The sequence below is a fragment of the Sorex araneus genome, chromosome X (genome assembly GCF_027595985.1).
Source record: "Sorex araneus isolate mSorAra2 chromosome X, mSorAra2.pri, whole genome shotgun sequence".
Taxonomy (NCBI): Eukaryota; Metazoa; Chordata; class Mammalia; order Eulipotyphla; family Soricidae; genus Sorex; species Sorex araneus.
The window spans coordinates 132,992,457-133,006,169 of NC_073313.1; the positions used below are offsets into that span (position 1 = coordinate 132,992,457).

At 33.9% G+C, this 13,713-nt stretch overlaps 1 protein-coding gene across 4 annotated transcripts in view; it reads left to right on the plus strand.

Moving 5' to 3' along the window:
- The window catches only part of RPS6KA6 (ribosomal protein S6 kinase A6), a 242,384-nt gene that overhangs the window by 131,960 nt on the left and 96,711 nt on the right, over positions 1–13,713 (plus strand). For all 4 annotated transcript variants that reach the window (XM_055122992.1, XM_055122993.1, XM_055122994.1 and 1 more), the window contains 2 exons: positions 2,437–2,543; positions 2,836–2,873. In XM_055122992.1, the coding sequence (XP_054978967.1) occupies positions 2,437–2,543; positions 2,836–2,873 (145 nt within the window). The remainder of the gene's footprint in view (positions 1–2,436; positions 2,544–2,835; positions 2,874–13,713) is intronic.

Below are 13,713 nucleotides of genomic sequence, written 5' to 3' on the forward strand. Positions count from 1 at the left end.
GCAGTGCTGTCAAACTCTGTTTTTAAGTATTTTTAAATAAGATATCTTTTCCAGTCTATTTATTTTTAGAATTCATTGACTTTTATTAAATCACTGTGAATTACAAAGTTACTAAAAGATATTTGTAATTGAGTGTTAGTGTTACTATGTTCCAACACCAGTCTCTGCTGGTGTCCACTATCCTATACCAATAGTTCCAGTTTTCCTCCTGACCCCCAGTGTGCCTTTGTGGCAGGCACATTTTCCCTCTGTGATTCCCCAGGTGTTACTTTCCCTAACTTCTACGCTAAGCCTTGCTCCAGTGGCAAGCTTCCTACTGAAAACCAGTTCTTTTGCTATTGTACTTGGAGACTGGAGAGCTAGTGCAGCAGGTAGACTGTGTGCCTTGCAAGCAGCTGACCTGGGTTTGATCCTTGGCATCCCTTATGTTCCACAGTGCTCTTCAGGAGTGATCCCTGAAAGCAGAGCCAAGAATAATCCCTCAGTATCACCCTAAAAACCAAACCAAAGAGGAAAAGGAGAAAAAAATCTCTTGTACTAAAGAAAAAGAGGCCTGGAACTACCTCTTAAGTCAAATGAGTTTAAGACTGTGTTTAATATAAGGATTTCTAATGTTACAATCTGTGTTAGTATATTACACGTTTTGATTTAGTTTAGCTGCTAAGAACAAGAGACTTGATTGCTTACATTTGATAGTGAAATAGAAAATAGAAAAAATGGTGGAATTACTGATTATAAACTTTTTCTACAAGTATTAGATATCCTGATGGCATGACTATATTTTAGCCTAGTACAGTCATTGTTTAAGGCTGTAGCGATAGTACATCGGGTAAGGCTCTTGCATCATATGTAGCTGATCTGGATCCAATATCTGGCATAACATATGGTTCCCTGAAAATCTCCAGGAATGAGCCCCTGAGTACAGATCCAGGCCCTGAGTACTGAGCCAGGAGTGAAGCTTGAGTACAGAGCGAAGAGTGAGCCCTACTACAGAGCTAGGAGTGAGTCCTGGGTACAGAACCAGGATTAAACCCTGAGCAAAGCCAGACGTGTCAAAAACCAAAAAGTATTGTTAGACAAAACAGTTGTTTTAAGATTAAAGTAATTTATAAAAGCAAATCCAATGCAGTGCATTTAGTGTAAAAGGATATAATGAACTTGATGTTTTGGGGCACAGATATAAAAGGGATGTTTGAAAAAAATAACCTTTCCTGTTTCATTGTTTCTGTGTATGAATTCTATGAATTTCTGTGTGTTGATTTTTGTAACTGACAGATTTTTGTATCGGGTTATTGTTTTTAGGATTTTTTTGTAGAATCTTAGGTTATTCTTAGTATATTATCTGAAAATAGTCATAGTTTGATGTATTATTTTCTAATATGGATTCCTTTAATAATTTTCTTGCCTAATATGATAAGGATTTCCAAAACTATATTGAATAATAATAATAATAATATATTGAATAATGATAAGAGTGAAAATCTTGTGCCTCATCTTAGAGGAAAGGCTTTCAGTTTTTCCCCATTGAATATGATGTTAGCTTTGGCTTATTGGTAAATGACTCTAACCAAATTAACAGATCATCTGTCCCCATATTTGAGAGTTTTAGTCATTAATGGGTACTGGATCTATTGATATTATCATATGTTTTATATTTTTGTTATATTGATATGATTAGCTGGAGCAATAGCACAGCAGGTAGGGCATTTGCCTCCATGTGGCCGACCCAGGTTCGATTCTTCTGCTCCTCTCAGAGAGCCTGGCAAGCTACCGAGAGTATCTCTCCTGCATGGCAGAGCCTGGAAAGTTACCCATGGCGCATTTGATATGCCAAAAACAGTAACAACAAGTCTCACAATGGAGATGTTACTGCTGCCTGCTCGAACAAATCGATGAGCAACAGGATGACAGTGATACAGTGATACAGTGATTGATATAATGTATTTCATAGATTGGCGTGTATGCTAAACTATTCTTGTATCCTTGGGATAAATCCTCCTTGGCCATGACATATGTTCCTTTTGATGTACTGTTGGATTCATTTTGCCTATATATATATATATATATATATATATATATATATATATATATACACTGAGATTTAGGGGGTGGAGTTTTTGGAGTGAGGTGTCACCCAGAGAAAATGTTGGAAGGAAGCAGACAGTCGTGTGGCTGTTCTGTTGGAATTTTGGATGCATAAAACAATACATTTGATTTTATGTAAAATTGTAAAGCACAGCATCTAAAATAATATTATAAAACAAATGTATAGTGTATACTGTATGGTATGATTTAATAAATTATAATTACAGCATTTCTAAAGAGTTTAGTTTCATCTATCCATTATTCTTTGTATTTGTTTAATATTTTGTAAGGTAATACATTTAAAATATAATATTGAAAATGATCAAATGGTAAATTATTATTTTATTTTAGGTTCTGTTTACAGAGGAAGATGTGAAATTCTACCTTGCGGAACTGGCCCTTGCTTTGGATCATCTTCATCAATTAGGAATTGTATATAGAGACCTAAAGCCCGAAAAGTAACGCTATATTTTTCTTATGTATCCCTTTTATCAATATTTCTTTTACAATTTTTGGCATTCTACATTTAATCTTTTAAAGATTACATGAAAATATATGTGAATTATACCAATTTCTGAAACTTATAAAAATATCTTTATAAAATGGCAATTCATATGAATATTTTAAAATGTCCCAGAACCTGTTAGTGATCCATTCCAAATTTATATTTTTGCATAAATTTATTTTTGTATAAATGTTTTATATAAAATATTTTATTTCATGTTGTTGAATGTGAATTTTGATTTACAGCATTTTGCTTGATGACATAGGACATATCAAGTTAACAGGTATGCTAAAAGACTAATTTCTTTTTTAATCTACACCCATTTTATTATGTATACATATATTTTTTGGTTTTATTGTATGTCTAATCCTGTTTCCTTTTATCTCTTTCATGGTTTAATTTTTTTTCTATTCATCTCCTTAGTGAACTAGAGATTATTTCAAGTGTAAATGAATTAATGCCCTAATATTAATACAAAATATTTTGCAGCAGGTAATTCTCCTTATTAAGAAATAAAATTTGATTTTCTTGCTTAAAACACATCATTGTATTTTAAATCTAGATTAAGTCGTTTATTTTGGAATATAGTAAGTTTAAATTCTTAAACCAAGTGCTTCATAGTGAGTGTTTCATTTTTTTCCTTTATACGTAAAATATATTTTACTTTGTTTTGTGTTAGAGTCTCCTTTATTTGATACACTACACTAATCTTTGCAGGACTTGGCATAATGTATTCTTATTACATTATGTAAAATGTTTTATTTTAAAATAGTTTTGGTCTTATAGTGAATTAAAAATTTATATCAACAGGTCTTGTGTAGCCATTACACATTATTGGCTTCCCCCAATAGTAACATCTTTTATATATGACTTTCTGTGTATTATTAATTCAGGAAATTGTTTCAGTACAACCAATTGGATTATATACATTACATGAATTTTACTGATTTTTACATGTATTTTTTGTCTTGTGTATACTTTTATAACATTTTATCATGTGTGTATTTAAATACCACTCTTTGATTTTGCTTAACCAGAGAAGAACTCTGATGCTGTTCATTTATTATCAGTTTTTCCTCTCCTCCTTTTTTAAGTCCTGGCAACTGTTCATCAGTTCTATATATCTACTTTTATTATTTTATTGAGAGCATAGAATCTAGAGTACTCACACCCCTCCTGACATTTATTATAGATAAATCAGAACTTATGTGCACAAAAAACCTATTCCTGAATTTTAATTGAATCTTTACCTGTAATAGTCTAAGACTGGAAATTTCTTAAATATTCTTCAATAGGTAAATGGATAAACTATGCATCTGTAATATAGAATGCTACTCATTAATAAAGGAGAAGTCAGTGTATGCAAGAACTAAGATTGATTCAGGCTCATTATGTTCAGTGAGCCTGCCTCAAAAAGTTATTAGTATTTTAAATAATACATCCTGTATTAATCAGAAAGTCAAAACATAAAATGAAGATGAGGTCTTTACAGAGATTTTGGAACAGTATGCTTTAATGATAGAAGTTTTAAATTTCTAAATGTACCGCTTCAATGTAAAGATGAAGTATGAAGCTTTAAGTTGAAAGTTCAAGCAAATATAATGAGTTCCATTTGAGATTTTACAATATATGATTTTTAATATAGGGCATTCAAAATTTTATTGTAAATTTCTTAAGATATGTCTCATTTTGTTTAATAAATTATGTTTTGTCAAAGGTAAGGAATAGAGTTGGTCGAAGTGTTGAATAAATTTTACCTTAATCTCATTTGCCTTAAAGTTAATTGAATAGTTATGTCATACTGTTTTACGCTTTGTATTATAATATAAATTCTACATTTAAACTTTTGAATTTAAACTTATGAGTGAAGAATAGTTAGAATCTATGTAAACTTATGAGCAAGAAATAAAAGACATGCAATAGAGAGGAAAATATGATTTATATATGTATTTAACAAGTCAGTATAATTTAACCCAGAATCAATAATTCTTAAAATAAATCATGTAATAATGAATATTAAGTAATTCACAGGGTTTTTTTGCTTGTTTTTTTGACCACACCTGGCAATGCTTAGTGGTAACTCCTGGCTCTACACTCAGCAATTACTCCTGAGTGTGCTTGGGGGACCATATGGAATTCCAGGAATAGAACCAGGGTCAGCCACATAGAAAGCATGCACCTTACCTGTTGTACTAGCTCTCCAGTCCCATAACACTGCTTTTGATTATTACCTAATTCAGTTTTCTAATGAGTAATGAACATTTGGATTTAATTTTATAAGACCTCAGTTTCATAAGTTAAAGTGTTCCTTTCATAACAAGTATATTAAGATTTTACTTTTCACTCTCGTTTCTTTTGTTATTATTTAATTATGTATCCCCTTTTTTCTTAAATTCTTGTCTTTCCTTCAGTAAGTTTTTTTCTTATATGTGTCTGCTTGCTCCTCTTGAATTCTTTCTTTCTTTAAGGAGCTAGCTTTATTTAGGGACTATAAGAAGGGAGATTATGGAAGAAAGAAAGTAACATGTTCAACAAAATATGCAGGTTTCTCCAGAGGGAAGAGCATTAAGGGTATCCCATAAAATAATAGAGCCAGTTACACATACCAAGCTGGAATGTGGGTGACAACATAATTGGATGCACCTTGAATTCCTTTTACCTTCAGTTTTTAATGTTTTACATATAAGCATCAAATTAATTTGTATAATTTATTCCAGTGTTTGGACTGATGTTTTGGAATGTCTTCTCTTAATTATGTGAGTTTTCTGGTGTAGAAAAATTTTACTTATTCTATCTCATTAAAATGATAAAATGAACAATTAATTTAATTTGAGCTATCTATGGCTATTATAATGTGTTTATTGAGAGTTGCAGTTTGAGCACATTTTTCTAAAGGGGTGGAAGCAAAAAAAACCTATCAGAAACTTAAGTTACATTGAAATTGAAGTAAGTGTAAAATATATGCTAAATAACTTCAAGTAATATCATTATTTGTATTGACAGTATAATAGTCACAGGGAATAGTTTTGCTTATAACAAATTCTCACGGAACTGCTGTATTGTGGGAACCTTTTAAACATTTAAATCATAGAAAGGAGTAACAAAGTTATAAACATATATATATGCACATATATATATTAACCACCCCTAAGGGAGAAAAAACATAGCAAACGTTACCTACCAATTCTATTTGTTTTGAAAATAACAGTGGTTTAGTAAGTTTTATTTAATCTGTTAGCTAATGCCTCCCATTGTAAATGGTTTTGCCAACTTGTCCTTTAGCAGAACAAACATTTCATTATTCAGAAATTGGTTCAATAAGTTGCTCTCTGGTGATACAAATTGCTGAAATATATAAGACAATTCTGTTGTCTTCCTTTTATATTGGCTGAAGAATTCAGTATTCTCCTCCACAAAGTATGCTTTTTTGTTCAGCTGAAATGGCCTTGTAGCTGTTTCTACGTTACATTTTTTTTGTCTTAGGGCCACACTTGCCAGTGTTCAAGGGTTACTTCTGGCTTTCTGCTCATGGGATTACTACTGGTAACCTGAAGGGACCATATGGGGTGCCAGGGATTAAATGCAGGCTGGCTGCATGCAAGACAAATGCCCTACCCACTGTACTTTTGGTCTGACCCTACTACATTGTGTTTATGACATGAAATATTGTAGTTAAAAGATCAAGATATAGGAAAGAACTCTGTTGTACATTGAAAAATGCATGTTTTGGGTTGGGGTCCATAACATATGGGTTTTTAGGGATTGCTCGTGGAAAGAGAACACTTACTTTACCTTATTGTTGATACTTGAGGGACTATATATGGTGCCAGGGACTGACCTTGGGTCAACTTCATGCAAGGCAAGCCTTAACTCCTTTAATATCTCTATAGCCTGAAAGTGATTTTGAGATATGTGAATAATTATTATTTCAGGTTTTATGCAAAAATGTATTTTTTTAATTTCAGAAAAGAGAAGGGAAAGGAGGAGGGAAAGAAATTGGGAAAACTCCTGATTGATTCATGGCAGGATTTAAATTAAAGGCAGAACCCTTTATTTCTTCAATGAGTTTAAGGCAGGAAAGCTGAAAAAACATGGCTATGATGTTGAGATGATTATCTACTGGGTCAGGTTATTGAAGTTATCCAGGTTAACAGGCACATTCAGTCCTATCTTCATGAAAAATACATATGATTTTTTTTCTCTATCATCTTTCTTCTTTCAGTCTGACCACACCTCACTACCTCTATCCCTGTTTCAGTACATAATTCCTCATTTTTAGCAGGGGACTCATGTTTGGCAGGGGATTTTGGTCAAATGGGTTATCTGGTTACTTCCTGCTGAGAGTGGTTGAAGTTATAGGCTGTAGATGGAGCCCTCTCCAAAAAGAATGTGCCCAGAGGACATTTTTTAAAAAAAATATTTTTTTTATTAATGATTCACCATGAGGGTGCAGGTACAGAATTTCGTGCCTGTGTTACAGTCATACAATACTCGAATACCCATCTCTCCACCAGTGCTCATTCTCCTCTATTGATGGCCCCAGGGTTCCTCCCACTCTTCCCCATGCTGTCTGCCCCCGTCCCCTCACCCCCGTGACAGGGAATTCCTTAATGTTCTCTCTCTCCTTTTAGGTGTTGTGGTTTGAATGGAGATACTGGGTAGCTATCATGTTCAATCTATAGTCTGCTTTCAACCCGCCTCTCCTATCCTGAGTGGATCCTCCACTGCACTTTGGTTGGTGTTCCCTTCTCTTTCTGAGTTCCCTCTCCCCCAGCATGTGAGGTCAGCTTCCAAGCCGTGGAGCAGGCCTCCTGGTATTAATTGCTACTATTCTATTTTATATTCCGCAAATGAGTGCAATTTTTCTGTGTCTGTCTCTTTCTTTCTGACTCATTTCACTTAGCATGATACTTTCCATGTTGATCCACTTATATGCAAAGTTCATGACTTCATCCTTTCTGACAGCTGCATAGTATTCCATTGTGTAGATATACCAAAGTTTCTTTAACCAGTGATCTGTTCTTGAGCATTTGGTTTTTTTCCAGATTCTGGCTATTGTAAACAGTGCTGCGATGAACATACAGGTGCAGATGTCATTTTGATTATATTTTTTGCCTCTCTGGGATATGATACCAAAACTGGTATTGCTGGGTCAAATGGGAGCTTGATTTTTAATTTTTTGAGAAGCGACCATATTGTTTTCCAAAAGGGCTGAACCAGTTGGCATTCCAACCAGCAGTGTAGGAGGGTCACTTTCTACCCACATCCACGCCAGCAGTGGTTGCTTTTTTTTTTAAATTTTTTATTGAGTCACCATGTGGAAAGTTACAAAGTTTTCAGGTTTAAATCTCAGTTATACAATGCTCGAATACCCATCCCTTCACCAGTGCTCATATTCCACCACCAAGAATCCCAGTATAGCTCCTCCCCGCCCCCTCACACCCCAAACCCCCCCACGCCCCTACCCTCCCCACCCTAGGCCCCCCCCCGCCTGTGTAACTAATAAATTTCACTTTACTTTCACTTTGATTGGTTGCTTTTGTTCTTTTGGATGTGAGCCAGTCTCCGTGGTGTGAGGTGGTATCTCATAGTTGTTTTGATCTGCATCTCCCTGATGATTAGTGATGAAGAGCATTTTTTCATGTGCCTTTTAGTCATTCATATTTCTTCCTTGAGAAAGTTTCTGTTCATTTCCTTGCCCCATTTTTTGATGCGGTTGGATGTTTTCTTTTTGTAGAGTTCAACCAGTGCCTTGTATAACCTTGATATCAAACCCTTATCGGATGGGTACTGACTGGGTGGATATCCTTTCCCATTCTGTAGATTGCCTTTGTATTCTGGTCACTGTATCTTTTTCAGTGCAGAAGCTTCTTAGTTTAATATAGTCCTATTTGTTTATCTCTGTTTCCACTTTGTTTCTCAGTTGCTTATCTTTGAAGATACCATTAGATTCAATATCCTGGAGGGTTTTTCCGACCTTAATGTCGATATATCTTATGGATTGTGGTCTGATGTTGAGGTCTTTAATCCATTTTTATCTGAGTCTTGTGCACGGTGTTAGGTCGAGGTCTAAGCCCATTTTTTTGCATGTGGTTGTCCAGTTATGCCAGCACCATTTGTTGAAGAGGCTTTCCTTGTTCCACTTCACATTTCTTGCTCCCTTATAAAGATCAGCTGATCATATATTTGGGGTTGCATATATGGATATTCCACCCTGATCCATTGATTGGTGGCTCTGCCATTGTTCAAGTACCATGCTACTTTAATTGTTACCGCTTTGTAGTAAAGTTTGAAGTTGGGGGAGGGTGATGCTTCCCATCGTCTTTTTCCCAAGAATTGCTTTAGCAATTTGTGGGCGTTTATTGTGCCATATGAATTTCAGGAGTGTTTGATCAATTTCTTTGAAGAATTTAATGGGTATCCTTATAGGGATCACATTGAATCTGTATAGTGCTTTGGGGAGTATTGCCATTTTCACAATGTTATGTCTTCCTATCCAAGAGCAGGGAATATGTTTCCATTTTCTCATGTCCTCTTTTATTTCATTGAGTAGTGTTTTGTAGTTTTCCTTGTAGAGATCCTTTACTTCCTTAGTTAGGCTGATTCCTAGGTACTTGATCTTCTGGGGCACAATTGTGAATGGGATTTTTTTTAAGGTCACTTTCCACTGACTCGCTATTTGCGTATAGGAAGGCCATGGATTTTTGGGTATTGATTTTATAGCCTGCAACTTTGCTGTACAAGTCTATTGTTTCTAGGAGTTTCTTAGTGTAGGTTTTAGGATTCTCTAGGTATATAACCATATCATCTGCAAATAGTGAAAGCTTTATTTCTTCCTTTCTCATCTGAATACCCTTAATGTCTTTTTCTTGCCTAAATGCTATTGCAAGTACCTCCAGTACTATGTTGAACAGAAGTGAGAGTGAGCATCCTTGTCTAGTCCCTGATCTTAGAGGGAAGGCCCTTAGTGTTTCTCCATTGAGGATAATGCTTGCCATGGGTTTGTGGTAGATGGCTTCAACTATCTTGAAGAAAGTTCCTTCTAAGCCTATTTTGATGAGAGTTTTCATCATAAATGGGTGTTGGATCTTGTCAAATGCTTTCTCTGCATCTATTGAAATGATCATATGGTTTTTAGTTTTACTTTTGTTGATATGATGGATTATGTTGATTGATTTCCGAACGTTAAACCATCCTTGCATCCCCCAGACGAATCCTACTTGATCATGATATATGATTTTTTTCATGAGTTGTTGGATTCTATTTGCTAATATTTTGTTGAGAATCTTCGCATCTGTGTACATCAAGGATATTGGGCTGTATTTTTCTTTGTTAGTGGTATCTTTGTTTGCTTTTGATATTAGGGAGATATGAGCTTCATAGAAACTGTTTGGTGGAGTCCCTGTTTCTTCAATTTCCTTGAATAACTTGAAGAAAACTGGCAACAAGTCCTCTTTAAATATTTTGAAGAATTCGCTAGTGAATCCTTCCGGGCCTGGGCTTTTGTTTTTGGGAAGATATTTGATAACAGTTTCAATTTCCTTGATATTAATGGGTCTATTCAGGTATTCCAAGTTATCTTGATTCAGTCTTGGGAGATTGTAGGAATCAAGGAATTTGTCCATTTCTTTTAGGTTCTCTTGTTTCATGGCGTAGAGATTTTCAAAGTACTCTCTGATGATCTTTTGAATTTAATTGTTTTCTGTTTGATATCCCCCTTCTCATTTCTGATTCGGTTCTCTCTCTTTCTTCCTTTGTGAATCTTGCTAGCGGTTTATCAATCTTGTTTATTTTCTCAAAGAACCAGCTCTTTGTTTTATTGATCTTTTGGATTGTTTTTTTGGGTTTCCATATCATTAATTTTTGCTCTAAGTTTTATTATTTCTTTCCTTCTTTCTTGCTTGGATTCCTTTTGCTGGTCTTTTTCTAATATCTTGAGCTGTGAAGTCAAGCTTTCTATGTAGACCCTTTTGACAGAAAGTCCATTTCAAGCTGCTTTAGTATCTGTAACTTAAATAATTTTGAAGGAGAAATTACAAGTTTTATTAAGGTGTTTAAGATGTGTGAGGAAATATTCTAATGTGGGTAAGAAATGAAATGATTTAAAGCTTTATTTAATGTCTCCTCACGTTTAAATAGTTTTTAAAGTCAGTTTGGTCCCTTGGGTGGTATAATTATACCTTGTACTTCAAGTATTCACTCCTAAATATATTTTAATACATATTGTTATTAAGGAACCCTAAAACCAAGTGTTGATATTCTTATGTTAGTGTGGTAATGTTAATTTCATAAGACTATATATTTTAGGGGTAATGCTCACGCCTCTTCAAAATATATATTACCCTATCACAGTTGGCACTAATATACCAATATCCCTACACCATAGTACGTTGGACCCCTTACCTTTTGAGTAGTTTTCCCCTCCATTTTTGGAAACCTATATTCTACATTCTGATTTGAAGATTTCTTTTCTGTGTCTTTTTATTCTGCCTTGCCTTTTTTGATATCCAACATATTAGCAAAATCATCTAATATTCATTTTCTTGCTCTGGAATTATTTTGCTCATGATGACCTAATCCAATTTCATGAGTGTTGCGAAAATCAAAATTTTCTTCTTCCTTGAACCAGGGAGGTAGTGAAGCCAGTAGAATATGTTTCTTGCATGTGGTTGACTTGAATTCAGTCCCTAACACTGTATGTAGTTCTCCTGAACACAGAAGTGATTTCTGCATGCAAAGCCAAGAATAAGACCTGAGCACCTCCAGATGCTAGCCCTCCCCCAATTCCTCCTATTTATAGTTGAATAACATTTCATTGTATATTTCCTATCTTCTTTATCCACTCATTATTAGTAGATACTTAAGTTGTTTCCACTTGTACGTGATGCTGCACTGAACATAGGGGTTTGTTTCTCTTTTGCATTTGTGTTTTTGATAGGTACATTTGGGTAGCTACTTTGGAATCCATTTTTTAAATCTCATGGTAGATCTAAATTTAAAGTTTGGATAAGTGTCCATGCTGTTAGGTTGGACAAATTTGAACTCTCATTACTAATGCTGGAGAACATCCTATTCATTTAGAGATTTAAGTTATTCAGTCTTACTCTATATAATTTACATAGAGTAAGATTCATCTTTAAGATTTTACTTTGATGGGACTGTTCTGTATCTTGACTTCATTATTGTCAAAATATTAGTTATATCATTGTACTATAATCTTGCAAGATGACCCCACAGGAGATACTGGGCAGAGTATAAGGAACATCACTGTAATATTTCATATAGATTCATATGGATATGTAGTTGCTTCAAAGAAAAAAGTTTAATTTTAAAGTAAATAAATTTTTCACATATATTTTTTGACAAAGGCATATAATCATATACCTAACTACCAATATTACAATCACAGTTGAAATATTAAATCTACCACTAATTGCAATTGCAATTATTACCAAAACTACAGTCTTACCATCACTACCAAAATCAAGATATAAAACAGTTCTGTCAATCTCCAAATTTACCCAAAGTGAGTCATTTTTATATTTCCCTCTAGTCAGCCAAATGTTGGCCCCATAGTTTTCCCTTTTCCATAGTGTAATAAAAAGCTGATACATAGTATATAGAAAAAATGGAGTTGGACTATATTCATTTCTAATAGAGATCCATTCATCTTTGTGCACAAGCTATTTATTATTGCTACATAGTATTCAATTTTATTATTGCATTATGTCCTGTTTATTGAGTCACCAATTATTGAATCTTGGATATCCTGTTTGGGGCAGTGATAGGTAAAGTAACCACAGATATTAATATTAAGATTTTTTATGAAATTTGCATTTTATTTTAATTGAGAAAATATTTGTCTGTAGCACTGTCCTTTTGTTGTTCATCGATTTGCTCGAGCAGACACCAGTAACATCTCCATTGTGAGACTTGTTACTGTTTTTGGCATATTGAATACGCCATAGGTAGCTTGCCAGGCTCTGCCATGTGGGCGGGATCCTCTTAGTAGCTTTCCCGGCTCTCTGAGAGGGATGAGGAATCGAACCTGGGTTGGCCGCATGCAAGGCAAATGCCCTACCTGCTCCAGTCCTGTGCTGTTGCTCCAGTCCGAGAAAATATTAGAAGAGTGTTTTTTCTTGTTAATATGACAAATGGATGTTCAATTTAAAGAGAAAAGAAAAACTATTTTCCAAAGTAGTTGTGCTACTTCACTTGTTCACCAACAATCTATGAGAGTATTAGTTGCTCTGTATCTTTTTGTGTGATTTTTTTTGCTCTGATCTTTTTTGTATATTAATTTTTAAAATTTTATTAAAGTACCATGATTTACAATTTTTATGTACATTTGGTACAATTGATTTAAAACAAATCAAATGTGCCAAATCAAATGATTTGGTACATCATGATTTACAACAATATTCATAGTTGTGTTTTAATCATAAACTTTTGCAGCAGCGATTCCCGCCAACCGTGTAAACTTCCTTCCACCAATTTTCCCAGGAACCACCAGCCATTCCATCGTGTCCTCTTGACAGGCATCTTTCTAAGTTTGACTGTTAAAGTTTGGGTCTTTGATTTCAGTGTTGTTGATTATGTGATTTGGATATTTGACTCTATATTCTTTCACATTACTTTCTAATGTATTTTATTTTTAGTTATATACTGGTATATCTCATTAAGAATTTGATGCACATTTTTCTTATAACTAATGGCATTTCATATATGTATTTCTTTGGAGAAATGTCTGTACAGATCTTCTGTCAACAAGAAAGAAACTTAATTGTTTAGTTTCTCACAACTGAGTATTTTTAATATGGTATGATTATTTATTAGACTTGAAAGTGTTTTTCCAAGTCTATAGCTTTTTAGAGTTTTTCTTAATGTTTTAAAAAATGTTTGTTAAAATATGCCTATCACTTTTCATTTTATTATGTTTTTGATATTTTATCTAAATATTCAACTAATATGAAATCAAAGTTATTTTCTTCTCTGTTTCTTTTGAAGTTTTATAATATTAAACTTTACTTTTGTTATTCATTGTGTTATTAGCATAAGGAATGATTTTATATATTGTTTATCTTATTTTTGTGACATTTCTGTGACATTTTTTAAAGAGCTGA